Genomic DNA, 14578 nt, shown 5'->3' with positions numbered 1-14578 from the left:
ATGGCAAAAAAACATATTGTCCATCAACATCTCAATTTCTTTTAGAGATTAAAGAAAACAAAATCCATCTTAAACAACTGGCTCCAGACTAATAACTGTCTCCAGACTAATAACTGGCTCCAAACCTGGTTTGAAAGAAATATTATATTTGTGCTTGATTTATTTGATAAAGAAGGAAATATACTCTCTTATAGAAAGTTCTTACAAACATCTAACTTCCCAATAGATAAAAAAATCATTTAATTCTATACGCAAAGCAATACCTTCATGACTTACTCAATTAATGAAATCTCATCTGTGCTTTGGAGAACATAGATGCACAAATTAAGATAGATGCACAATTTATGTTAGAAGGTTGCCCTCTGCTGGATAAGAAATGTAATAATACATTCGTAAGAGAGCCTTTTAACTCCAAAAACAAGATCTCTCCTAGAGGGAAATTCTTCTGGAATGCATATATTACTGAAACTTAATGAAAGAAAGCTTGGTTGCTCCCTCACAAATTTTTCATATCAAATAAAGTAAAATAAACTCACTTTAAAATTGTGCACAAAATATACCATTGCAATAACTTGTCTGTGGCAAAGAAGGGGAAACAATTATATACATTTTTTTATGAGTGTGACTCATAAAAAAGTTATTCGAAGTTATTTTGGAGCGAGTTAAGTATCTACATTTATTATTTCATTAATGAGACCGATGTATGTACAATGAAAGATGTAATATGTTATAATTCAAATGAAACAAAACTACAGAATTTGTCATTAATTTCTTCATTCTCTCTGGTAAATGTTATATACACAAAAACAAATATTATAAATCTGTCCCCAAATGCAATATATTTTTATTTGAAATCCAATATTTAATTAAAAAGAAATAACAAAAAGCCACTGTATTCCCTAGGTGGTAAAGGTAGGCAATAACACGTCTGCCACGCTGATCCTCAACACAGGGGCCCCTCAGGGGTCCGTGCTTAGTCCCTTCCTGTACTCCCTGTTTACCCACGACTGTGTGGCCAACCACGACTCCAATGCCATCATTAAGTTTGCTGACTACACAACAGTGGTAGGCCTCATTATCGACAACGATGAGACAGCCTATAGGGAGGAGGTCAGAGACCTGGCAGTGTGGTGCCAGGACAACAACCTCTCCCTCAATGTGAGCAAGACAAAGGAGCTGATTGTGGACTAGGACCCCATTAACATTGACGCGGCTGTAGTGGAGTAGGTCGAGAGTTTAAAGTTCCTTGGTGTCCACATCACCAACAAACTACCATTGTCCAAACACATCAAGACAGTCGTGAAGAGGGCACGACACATTTCCCCCCTCAGGAGACTGAAAAGATTATGCATGGGTCCCCAGATCCTCAAAAATTATACAGTTACACAATCGAGAGCATCCTGACCGGTGGCATCATCGCCTGGCATGGCAACTGCTCGGCATCTGACCGTAAAGCGATACAGAGGGTAGTGCGTACAGCCCAGTACATCACTGGGGCCAAGCTTCCTGCCACCCAGGACCTATATTTATTTTATTTGTATTTAACCTTTATTTAACTAGGCAAGTCAGTTAAGAACAAATTCTTATTTACAATGATGGCCTACCCCGGCCAAACCCGGACGACGCTGGGCCAGTTGGTCGCCGCCCTATGGGACTTCCAATCACGGCCGGATGTGATACAGCTGACCGTGATTGATATATAATAGGCAGTGTCAGAGGAAAGCCCAAAAAATTCTCCAGTCACCCAAGTCATAGACTGTTCTCTCTGCTACCGCACATCAAGTGGGACCGGAGCACCAAGTCTAGGATCAAAAGCTCCTTAACAGCTTCTCCCTCAAGCCATAAGACTGCTGAACAATTATTCAAATGGCCATCCGGACTATTTACCCGAATCCCCTGTATATAGCCTTGTTATTGTTATTTGGGGGGGGACTTTTAATTATGTTTTACTTTACTTTATTTTGTAAATATTTTGAACTGCATTGTTGGTTAAGGGCTTGTAAGTAAGTATTTCACGGTAAGGTCTACCTACACCTGTTGTATTCGTGACAAATAAAGTTTGATTTGTTTTGAACTCTCACTGGTTTGTACATTTGTAACCCCTGACCTTATTTTATTTATTTTATTGTAGGTGCTTTAACTTTTGAAACTCAAATAGTTTTTGCTTTTCTCAAAATAGCATTTTAGAGTTTTTAAATTGTAGCCTATAGAAATGCAGTAGTCTAAATGAGTTTAAACGTTTAAAAATGTATAGGAAGGGAAGACCCAGTCCGGACCTCACTAAAACCCAGACAACCCTGCCAGCAGAGGTTATTGTTACACACTTATTACATATGCCTCGAGAAAAGTGAAAGGCACAATATACACCATCACCGCACACTGACTCTGTACTGCTCTCTGTCTCAGACGTCGTTGATGTCGTCTCTGCTGCTGCCAATATAATGCTTTTACCAAGAACAATGGCAACGTTAGTGAATTTACACCAATAATATTCGGTGTGACACAGCTCTATGTTACAGAGATTTCAATTGGTTGAAACCTCGTGCCGGAAAGAAAACCCTTTTAGGGTCTCGGGTCGAGCTTGCTTTGAGGAACAGACTGGACAATTTTCACGTTTGAAGGACTGAAGTGGAGATTTGGTGACTTTGGAGTGGACAAATAGGAGTAGGACCACCGTCAGACCAACGTTTTATCGACCGCAAAACAACAGAGCAGACAGCAAAGGGCGTTTGGACCAGCAGAAAGTATGCGAACTTCTCTGTTCGCACTTGGAACTGTCGGCTACTTCATGTGTGTTTTGCGTTTAATGTTCGTTACGCGGATAAACTGCGGAGGAAAACTTAAACTTGATTGATTTGTATTTATTTTGAAAAGTCACCATGTTGGGGGATGAGGGGATCTATGCGGCGAAGAAGAGGAAGAAACCCGTCCAGAAAAGGTAAGCATAATATGCTTATAAATGTAGGATGTATTCACTGCTTTCTGCTTCTGGTCATGCACGTCTCTTAGATTAGGTCGAAAGTCATTAGTGTCCCATTTCGGTTCCGGGCCGTGGTAAAGTTGGTTTGAGTTTCGATATATCTCTAAGAAGAGTGTTGGTGGTTCTAAACTTCTTTCATTTAAGAATGATGGAGGCCATTGTGTTCCTGGGGACCTTTAGAGCTGCTGAAATGTTTTGGTACCCTTCCCCATATCTGTGCCTCGACACAATCCTGTCTCGGCGCTCTACAGACCATTTATTTGAACTCATGGCTTGGTTTTTGCTCTGACATGCACTGTCAACTGTGGGAACTTATATAGACAGGTGTGTGCCTTTTCCAAATCATGTCCAATCAATTGAATTGACCACAGGTGGACTCCAATTAAGTTGTAGAAACGTCTCAAGGATGATCAATGGAAACAGGATGCACCCGAGTCTCATAGCAAAGGGTCTGAATACTTATGTAAATAAGGTATTTCTGTTTTTATTTTTAATACATTTGCAAAAATATCTAAAAACCTGTTTTGCTTTGTCATTAGGGGGTATTGCGTGTAAATTGATGAGGACAAGAGTCTGAATACTTTCCAAAATGCGCTGTATGTCCCTCTCCTGTGATCATTCCAACGTTGGTTCGAGGTGTCTAGGTCACATGGTCAATTAGCTATTGAATTTTAAGTGACTTTGTATAAATATAGATATAAAAAAAACAAGTGCAATGATTTTGTGCAACATAGCTCTATGTAAGGAACAAATGAGAGTTGAAATTAGGTTGCTAAGCTTGGTTGAAGAGCTATTGAAATTATATACTTTCAAATATTTCTATAAAATCGTGTAAGTGGTATTTGGACAATACAAAGTTGCTTTGAGGTGCCTACGTCATGTGATCAAGGAGCAATTGAAGTTCTAAGTCACACATTTAACTAATAAATTGAGGGGTGAAATATATCTATATTTTTTTCAAATAACCAAAGCCTGTGCGATGTATGTCCCAACCCTGTGAACATTGCAACATTGGTTTGAGGTGTCTAGGTCACATGGTCAATTAGATATTTAATTTTAAGGGACTTTGTATAAATATAGATATAAAAAAAATAGCATGCGCTATTTCTTGCTGAAGTGCTAAAGTACTAAAATAGAATTCACAAGTGAAAAAGTGATAGACTAATATTGTCACCCATCAGACTATTCTTAATTTAATATTGTCTTTACATTTAATAAATACTATATGTGTGAAATGTGGTTTGATTTAGAATGGACCATTATCGTGCACCTGTCTTGAAACGGGCAAGGGAAAACAATACATGTCATCTTTGCACTTAAATAGAGAATGGAGGACTTTTTCCCGTGGTTCATTTTCATGCCAGCCAGGTCGACTATACCCCTGTTAAAGAGAAGCAATGTGCTTACTATTAGTAAAGTCGAGAAATAAATATAGTAGGCCTAGTCTATATAAAGCTGATGTGATCCTCCTCTTTTTAATCAAGGCCACCACTCCGTTTTCTCACGCAATTGCATAGCCTTTAGAAATGTTGCGCAACATGAGCTCATGGGCCCTCATGAAGTGTTTGATTAGATTTTGTAGGTCCTACCAGAGTTGCCTACCATCAAAAACAATGGAGAAAATGTGTCGCATAACATTTTAACATGCAGGGCTTGACGTTAACCTGTTTATCCACTTGTCATTCAGGCAAGGAGGTGACTGAAAATGTTGTGTTGTTTGATGCAAACCACTTTACAAAATAAAATGCATTAATATGCTACCCTCTGCCTATTGGCTACTTAGCTTATTCAAGCCTGTATCAAAATACAACACTGCCACTTTAAGACAAAAAAAAGCTCTTTGTCGGACCCACTTTTCAAAAATGTACACATTTTGTGCTCTTGTAGGAAGCAATCACTCCACCATTGCTGACTACAAATTATCTATGACTGGCTAATAATTCACTAACTATCAAATAACTCACTAGAACTCATTAGAACATCCAATAGTCAAAGGTTAATGAAATACAAATGGTATAGAGGGAAATAGTCCTACAATAACTACAACCTAAAACTTCTTACCTGGGCATATTGAAGACTCATGTTAAAAGGAACCACCAGCTTTCATGTGTTCTCATGTTCTGAGCAAGGAACTGAAACGTTAGCTTTCTTACATAGCACATATTGCACTTTTACGTTCTTCTCCAACACTTTGTTTTTGCATTATTTAAACCAAATTGAACATGTTTCATTATCTACTTGAGGCTAAATTGATTTTATTGATGTATTATATTAAGTCAAAATAAGTCTTAAGTCAGTATTGTTGTAATTGTCATTATTACAATTTATTATTATTATTTTTTTTTAAATCGGCCGATTAATCGGTATCAGCTTTTTTGGTCCTCCAATAATCGGTATCGGCGTTAAAAAAAATCACAAGTCCATTCCCAGCGCGCCTCTCCCAGGTGCTTTTGGAGAGATGCAGCGCTCCACCAACGTTATGTCAAAAAAATAATCTAACAAATCCTTTATCAGAAAGAGTATGTGACCTTTTCTGTAGCCTACAGGCTGGAGAGAAAATGTATGACAATGTAATGAGATTCATTTTTTACATCATGCAGGTTTCTCTGATCAAATAGCCTAACATAAATGGCGCCCAATCGAATAAAGAATGCGCTGACATGTTAACAAACATCATAGCCTATCCTATCCTAAAAACAAGACCGGTCAAATTAAAATGAACCATATGGAATGTACAATCAGGCTACTCACAACTGCTGTTCGGGAGTTTCATCCCGTGGGCTCAATTGTCATGATCATTGATTTAAATTTTTGATGAGCTGATGATAGTCAAAAAGAAAATACTTCTGCATTTCCTGTGTAAACACATTACAAATAGGCTCAGGATAACTCCTCCTGATAAAGTTGGGTAGCTGATATTCAGAGTTTAAATTGCCAAATTGATTAGTCTCAGGAATCAGGTCTAATAAAGCCAATGCAATGGCCTGTTTTATAAACGGTGGGCCTACCACATGGATGGGCATTCATAAAATTCCATTGGGGGCCGACATGGTAGGCTATACCTCAGTAAACAGAGGCAGACACCTTTTGGACATATGTTTTTGGTGCATGCCTTGATTTCCATGGACGTTGGTTTTTGGTCATATCTGAACCAATCATAGATGTCTATGTTTGGTTCCGATTTGGTCCGGTCTGGATCAGCCTTGATTTGGCCTAAACACAGAGATCTATAAAGGATGTCTTTCCATCTTTCATTCAGAATTTAAATTGCGCCTAACTTCAACATCTGGAAAATAGGCAACTTTTGGTCTCGCCTAGGGTGGCAGAATGGCCCGGACTGGCCCTGCTTCCTAGTAGGACTCTGCAATAATAAGGTGGTGTGTACGTGTGTGCATCCATTTCAGAATGTTTTGGGGGTGGAGCAAGAGTCGACTCCCTCGACTCCAACCACAGGAGTTGGAGTTGACTCCAAAAATCCTGCAGTCGTGCAACACTAGTGAGAAGTGTGGTAGCAATTCCATAGGAAGACAGGATGTCACATGCTGCGGTTGCTCCCAAATGTACTTTAGTCATAAGACTGGGCGTATAGCAAAGACAAGTTTGTAGCAGGTTAGAAAAACACTAGCATATACCAAGAGACTATACTTTAAGCAGTAAAACACAGGATAGCATGACAAATTATTTAATTTTCCATGACATTTCCTCCCTTTTGAGACTAAGTATCAACCTTATGGAAAGTGACTTACAAGCATTTTCATTAAACAAGCATTAACATGAGGAAAAGAGGGAAGAGGAAAGACTTTCTTACACTTAGTACATTACAATTGTAAGTTACTTCCGTTGTCATTGAGTTTCAACACTTCACATAGTGCAATTCACTCTCAGAAGGGGGAAAGGAACATATGAATTTAAACATCACTACATACTTTATCACCACACACAAGGAAATCACTTCGTTGAGACTGTCCATATTGCCACAGGGTCACCATGATGGTAGGGCCTTAACTCTACCTTGGGAGCATCATTCACATAACCTCCCCTCTGTGGGCATGGACAGGCTGCACTATTAACTGAATGTTTTTACCTTGGTGTTATGGATTATCATTGTCTTCATCAGACATTTAATCAGACAGGAAATACATCAGGTAAATAGGGTTCTGGGTGCTTCCTTCAGGGGTCAGTAATGACATGGCAAGAATAGACTCAATGGCTTTGCTGAACAATTTCTTAACAGGTGTTGGAATCGACTATAATAAGCATTATTGTAAAAAAAATAACAATGCCATAAATCAACCTATAATATATTGTAGCTCCCATAACACCAAATAATAACCCATCCAAACCGATTCCAATCGTTGTCTGGTTGGTGTTCTTTTGCGAGATCACCACTGAGCTCTTTCAGATGCTCCACTATAATAGTCAAGTTAACCTCACCCTAGGGTATGAATGTACAGCAATGGTCACCTATCATTTGGCACACTCTTATGCAAACATTCTGTCCCTGTATGTACTTAGCCTCCGGCTACAAATATATTTTGCACAATGAATCATTCTATCTAACCCATAACACGTTAGTCATTACTGCTAGTCCACTTATATAGTTATAAACATACTAAAACATGCTCAAGTCAATTGTGCTGTATCATCCAGAAAGCCATATGTATTAATGCATTTTAACATTAGACTTATGATAACATGGTACAACAAAACCCCTACTATCAATGTTATACAACCCACATTTAGAATGACTGTCTTCAATGCTCCATGTTGAGTCTATCACTCAAATTCAAGACCCTCAACTTAGCACCCATCGTCACGGTTAAAATGTACATTTAGAAACAGTATATTCATCTTATATTCCCAAAATGAACTATTCTCATCACTTGTGGTAATTACAGATTGGTATCTCAATGCATTCTTAGTCTAAATTACTATACATTTTGCAGTGTGCAGACCTCCACAATCAACCTAATACCCCAAATAAACAATTACGGGCACGGTTGACCAACCGCTTTCGATTCTGCCTGTGTCCCCACTAAATATAATAATTTTCCTGTCCTAAATGTAGCCAATATTGCCCCTCCACTTTTCGAATGACCAACGGCCCCACACACTACGTTTCGGTATTTTTCCACTACCCCCGCAATATACATGTTGATAACAGGTTTCAAACCTGCAATCAGAACATATGTACACATTTGATCAATATACTCACAAACCCAAGCTGTGTTCGAATACCCATACTAACATACTCTAATATACTATATGCTTAATGAGTATATACTTCACACTATATACTATTAGTTCATTTTAGTATACTGTAAACAAATGCTAACCTTTCAGTTGAGCTTCGCATGTCTACCGGAAATGTATGTTGTTGCTATGCAGCCTATTGCTAGCATGTTAGCATAACAAATGACTAGTTAGACATTTTATGAATTTGGGTGTTTTGGAAATTCAGACTGTTCAGAGCGTACACTGCCCGCTCTAGCCAAGTAGCAGGGTTGATCCAAGCTCTCTGACCTAACAAAGGCAGTCAAGCACCCAAACTAACATGCTAAAGTTGGATAGCTTGCCAGCTACTTCCAGACACAAATAAGATAACACATCCTCACTCTTACCATTCTACTCACCCTAGCAGGGCTGGTAAGGCTTTTTTCATGTTATCCAAAACGTTGGTGACTAACTGTGCTGCTTGGCAAGAATTTAATTACGTTATTTTCCCCCAACGTTGGCCATATTCATCGGGTGTTGAGTGTTTGTAAATTCATCAGTTATTCTGCGCTCTGGTACATTCAAATGTAGCTAAGGTAAGAGTGACATGAATAATCAAGTCAATAAATGTTGGGTAGTTGAATAGCATATATATAGTTCATATACTGGAAGATTTGATATATTAGTAGCCAGCTAATGTTAGGCAGCTAGCTAACATAAACTCAGCAAAAAAATAAATGTCCCTTTTTCAGGGCCCTGTCATTCAAAGATAATTCATAAAAATCCAAATAACTTCACAGGTCTTCATTGTAAAGTGTTTAAACACTGTTTCCCATGCTTGTTCAATGAACCATAAACAATTAATGAACATGCACCTGTGGAATGGTCATTAAGCATGTCTGGGACCTGTTGGATCGAAGGGAGAGGGTTAGGGCTATTCCCCCAGAAATGTCTGGGAGGTGCCTTGGTGGAAGAGTGGGGTAACATCTCACAGCAAGAACTGGCAAATCGGGTACAGTCCATGAGAAGGAGATGCACTGCAGTACTTAATGCAGCTGGTGGCCACACCAAATACTGACTGTTATTTTTTATTTTGACCCCCCCTCCTTTGTTCAGGGACACATTATTCCATTTATGTTAGTCACATGTCTGGGGTACTTGTTCAGTTTATGTCTCAGTTGTTGAATCTTGTTATGTTCATACAAATATTTACACGTTAAGTTTGCTAAAAATATACTCAGTTGACAGTGAGAGGACGTTTCTTTTTTTGCTGAGTTTATTTTACCGGTACATACTGCTGTAATGATATGCTATGCGGTTCATAAGGATAGAGTAACTAACAAATTGTCATAATTAGCCATAGCAACCAATATTTTTGCACTGATTCAAGTATTTTGTTTTTTGTCAGGATTTTGTCTTCAGATGGAAGGATGAAAATTGTATAAATGTACTTATTAAAATAGCATGCAGAACGCATCACAGGTATTACAAGCATATGCAATTTGGGTGAAAATGCAGTGTTTGGACAGTGCCCTTATGAAAAAATATTGCAGTCAGAGTGCAGTATAACTGCAGTATGCTGCAAATACTGCATCCAAAATCCCACAGTCGACTGCAGTTTCTTCACTAACTGCAGTTTCAAAATTGCAATCTTTTTAGTTATGGTGAAAATTCTATATGTTGTTCTTGACCTGTGTCACTGACTATTTTGACACTGTGATTCTGGAGCTCCTGAGCTGGGCCAGCTAGCCCTGGGCTAAGGAGGCTCTTAGCCCTGGGCTAAGGTGCAGTGTGAACACGCCTTTTGTTGTTTACTCAAGGATCTGGTGAGAGAAATTGCCCTGAAACAGTATCTCAGCCTGCTGTTGACTACAGGGACACTACAGATGACATAAACATACGTTTGACTGACCAGGTATCAAATCCATTATACTTCACCTCCTCTCCTGAATGGCCCCAATAGCAGATGGGCATCACCTCAAGGTATCCAGATCATGTCAATAATGGCTTACTGACTAGTTTTGAACCTGGGTCATCTGTGCACCACAAGATTGTGTTAGCTCACCGAGCTAAAGCCTCTGACAATCACGTGCATTACTCCAGTCTGTGTTCAGTAGATTCCTAATCGTCCCTCGTCCTCTCGTATCTGGCCTCAGTCTGTTAGCCCTCTGAGCTAAAGCCTCTGAAAAACAGCTGCAGTAGTTCAGCTCTGTTCAGTAAATTCCTATATCCCCCTCCCCTCTCCTGCCTGTCCCCAGTCTGAACCCTGCTCCAGGGGACGGTGTGGTGATGACCAACCCGTCTAAACGTCACCGGGACCGTCTGAACGGGGAGCTGGACCGGCTGACTGGCCTTCTGCCCTTCTCCCAAGAGGTCAGGGGTCGGCTGGACAAACTGTCCGTCCTCCGGCTCAGTGTGGGATACCTCAAGGTCAAGAGCTTCTTCCATGGTGAGTGGACTATGGAAGTACACACACACACACACACACACACACAGAACCATACACACACCACAATGTATCTCTAAACTCACTGTTGGAAAATAATTAGGCTATGAACATGCTCTACAGTCATTACATTAGCAGGTTGTTTTTATGTCAGCCAGAAGTGTGAAGTGGAGAGTATAGATTACCATAGACAACTAGGAATGTGTGTGTGTGTATCACTACATTGCCACTAACAGTTGAGGGTGTCGAGAAGGAACTATTTCCCTGTTTAACCACTAGGTATTATGACACTTCCACTGTGGGGCTCTAAGTGGTAATGATGAGCCGAAATCCACTTTTCTGGCACATTCTTTATTTTCTCTTGCGTGTTTCCTATAGCCCATAGCCAGCCATGGTGCATAGGCTATTTACTATGCTTTGATTGACGTTTGAACAGCAAGTGTTGACTAGTTCATAAAAGGTGTCGAACTCACTGAATAAAGTTGATCTCCTGCACTACCATTCAAAAGTTGGGGGTCACTTAGAAATGTACTTGTTTTTGAAAGAAAAGCAATTTTTTTGTCCATTAAAATAGCATCAAATTGATCCGAAATACAGTGTAGACATTGTTCATGTTGTAAATGACTATTGTAGCTGGAAATGGCTGTTTTTTTTAATGGAATATCTACATAGGCGTACAGAGGCCCATTATCAGCAACCATCACTCTGTGTTTCAAGTAACAGACACATCTCAACATCAACTGTTCAGAGGAGACCATGTTCAAATTGCTGCAAAGAAACCACTACTAAAGGACACCAAGAAACTTGCTTGGGCCAAGAAACACGAGCAATGGACATTAGACCGGTGGAAATTTGTGCTTTGGTCTGGGGTCCAAATTTGAGATTCTTGGTTCCGACCGCCTTGTCTTTGTGAGACGCGGTGTGGGTGAACGGATGATCTCTGCATGTGTATTTCCCATCGTAAAGCATAGAGGAGGAGGTGTTATGGTGGGTGCTTTGCTGGTGACACTGTCTGTGATTTATTTAGAATTCAAGGCACACTTAACCAGCATGGGTACCACAGCATTCTGCAGCGATACGCCATCCCATCTGGTTTGGGCTTAGTGGGACTATCATTTGTTTTTCAATGGGACAATGACCCAACACACCTCCAGTCTGTGTAATGGCTATTTTACCAAGAAGGAGAGTGGTGTAGTGCTGCATCAGATGACCTGGCCTCCACAATCTTCCACCCTCAACCAAGTTGAGATGGTTTGGGAGGAGTTGGACCACAGAGTGAAGGGAAAGCAGCCAACAAGTGCTCAACATATGTGGCTACTCCTTCAAGACTTTTGGAAAAGCATTCCAGGTGAAGCTGGTTGAGAAAATTCCAAGTGTTAAAGCTGTTATCAAGGCGAAGGGTGGCTACCTTGAAGAATCTAAAAAATAAAATATATCTTGATGTATTTAACACTTTTTTTGGTTACTATATGATTCAATGTGTTATTTCAGTTTTGATGTCTTCACTATTATTCTACAATGTATAAAACAGTACAACATAAATAAATAAAAACTTTAGGTGATCTAAAACTTTTGACTGGTAGTGTATATTGCAGTAAAACTGTAAAATCAGACTTTCATCTCTAGGAAAGACAGGTTGAATGTTAAAAAAGGTTTAATGTTCTCCGCTTAGTAAATAGTCCTGTTTATAGGCCTAGATGATATCCAAAATAATTAACAATACACTGAATTCACACATGTTCAGTAATTAAACAGGTTTAATGTTAAAACAGGTTTAATGTTCTCCGCCTGTTTATAGGCCAAGATGATATCCAAAATAATTAACAATACACTGAATTCATACATGTTCAGTAATTAAATTGTAGTTTCTACTCAATACCACAACTCATTTTACCAATCTGGGGGGTAAAGTATTAAATACATTTGCTGTGTATTTCGGATGGAGTCAAGGCATTAGAATGTGACTGAGGCAACTAAAATAGAGCATGTTATTAATGGTATATTCTCTAGACTGACATAATATTTTGTTTGGAAAAAGACCCCAGTCTTACCCAACCCACTGCTGTGGCACATAGATGCCATTTTGGTTTGGGATTGTTACGAGAGTCAGCCTAAACTTTTGAAGGCTTCTTTTCTTTTTTGTCAGATTTGGATGAAGGTTGTTGTTTTCTCCTCAAACAACCCCTTCTTTCTCCACACTCTTTCTTTTTTATTCCTCCTCTCTCCCTTTCTCTCTACTGTCCTTTTGTTTTTCTTCCTATACCCTTTGTCTCTTTCTCTCTCTCTCTCTCTCTCTCTCTCTTGTTAGTTTGGATCCCGTTAGCTTTTGCAGAAGCAGCAGCTACTCTTCCTGGGGTCCACAAAACATCAATAGTAACTTAACACTGATACACTGATAGACAAGGAAAGTCACACACATTTAAAATACAATGATATACAAACAATCTCTCCCTCTCTCTTCTCTCTCTTCTCTGTGTTCAAATCAAATGTTATTTGTCACATACACGTGTTTAGCAGATGCTATTGCGGGTAGAGGTCGACCGATTATGATTTTTCAACGTCATTAGTCATTTAGGTCAACATTGGATCATTCAGAGATCCTCACTGAACTTCTGGAGAGAGTTTGCTGCACTGAAAGTAAAGGGGCTGAATAATTTTGCACGCCCAATTTTTCAGTTTTTGATTTGTTATAAAAGTTTGAAATATCCAATAAATGTCGTTCCACTTCATGATTGTGTCCCACTTGTTGTTGATTCTTCACAAAAAAAATACAGTTTTATATCTTTATGTTTGAAGCCTGAAATTTGCAAAAGGTCTCAAAGTTCAAGGGGGGTCGAATACTTTCACAAGGCACTGTAGGCTTGAAGTCATAAACAGCGCAATGCTTGATGCACAATGAAGAGCTGCTGGCAAAATCCATGACGGCATAGTGTGTTACTAATGGTTTTCTTTGAGACTGTGGTACCAGCTCTCTTCAGGTCATTGACCAGGTCCTGCCGTGTAGTTCTGGGCTGATCCCTCACCTTCCTCGTGATCATTGATGCCCCACGAGGTGAGATCTTGCATGGAGCCCCAGACTGAGCGTGATTGACCGTCATCTTGAACTTCTTCCATTTTCTAATAATTGCGCCAACAGTTGTTGCCTTCTCACCAAGCTGCTTGCCTATTGTCCTGTAGCCCATCCCAGCCTTGTGCAGGTCTACAATTTTATCCTGATGTCCTTATCCTGATGTCCTTACACAGCTCTCTGGTCTTGGCCATTGTGGAGAGGTTGGAGTCTGTTTGATTGAGTGTGTGCACAGGTGTCTTTTATACAGGTAACGAGTTCAAACAGGTGCAGTTAATACAGGTAATGAGTGGAAAACTGGAGGGTTTCTTAAAGGAAAAACTAACATGTCTGTGAGAGCCGGAATTCTTACTGGTTGGTAGGTGATCAAATACTTATGTCAGGCAATATAATGCAAATTAATTAGTTAAAAATCATACAATGTGATTTTCTGGATTTTTGTTTTAGATTCCGTCTCTCACAGTTCAAGTGTACCTATGATAAAAAAATTACAGACCTCTACATGCTTTGTAAGTAGGAGAACCTGCAAAATCGGCAGTGTATCAAATACTTGTTCTCCCCACTGTACATGAATTTGTCCAATAGAATTGCACCCTAGATCAGCTACATGCAGGCATGAGTGTGCAAGGTGGTATTGACTGGATGAATGGAATATGAATGACAGTCACCCAATATGCTGTATTAGAAATAAGGCCATGCTCTTAATTTTCTTTTATCGTCCTTCCTCATCTTAAATGGCACTGACTGCCACTGATGTATACTTAGGTGACTAAAGGTCTGTGCTTTCAAGGTAAGCCAATGTATAGATCAGAAACATTGCAGATAGAAATATACAGTATAGAGCTGATAGTATTTGTTATTCTTAGTACCG

At 39.4% G+C, this 14578-nt stretch overlaps 1 protein-coding gene across 3 annotated transcripts in view; it reads left to right on the top strand.

Moving 5' to 3' along the window:
* Positions 1 to 2468: 2468 nt before the first annotated feature.
* The window catches only part of LOC118387829 (uncharacterized), a 35950-nt gene continuing 23840 nt past the window's right edge, over positions 2469 to 14578 (top strand). For 2 of the 3 annotated variants that reach the window (XR_008143328.1, XM_035776586.2), the window contains exons 1-2: positions 2471 to 2938; positions 10453 to 10643. Coding sequence is in view for 2 of the 3 variants with exons in the window: in XM_035776586.2 (XP_035632479.1) it covers positions 2880 to 2938; positions 10453 to 10643 (250 nt within the window). In the remaining variant the exon portion in view is untranslated. Of the gene's footprint in view, positions 2939 to 10452; positions 10644 to 14578 lie in introns of all 3 variants that reach the window. The other variant, XM_035776587.2, reaches the window with a different exon arrangement.

Source organism: Oncorhynchus keta, chromosome 9, assembly GCF_023373465.1.
Source record: "Oncorhynchus keta strain PuntledgeMale-10-30-2019 chromosome 9, Oket_V2, whole genome shotgun sequence".
Taxonomy (NCBI): Eukaryota; Metazoa; Chordata; class Actinopteri; order Salmoniformes; family Salmonidae; genus Oncorhynchus; species Oncorhynchus keta.
Note: the sequence above shows the minus strand (reverse complement) of the source record. Positions and strands in the feature narration are given on the sequence as shown.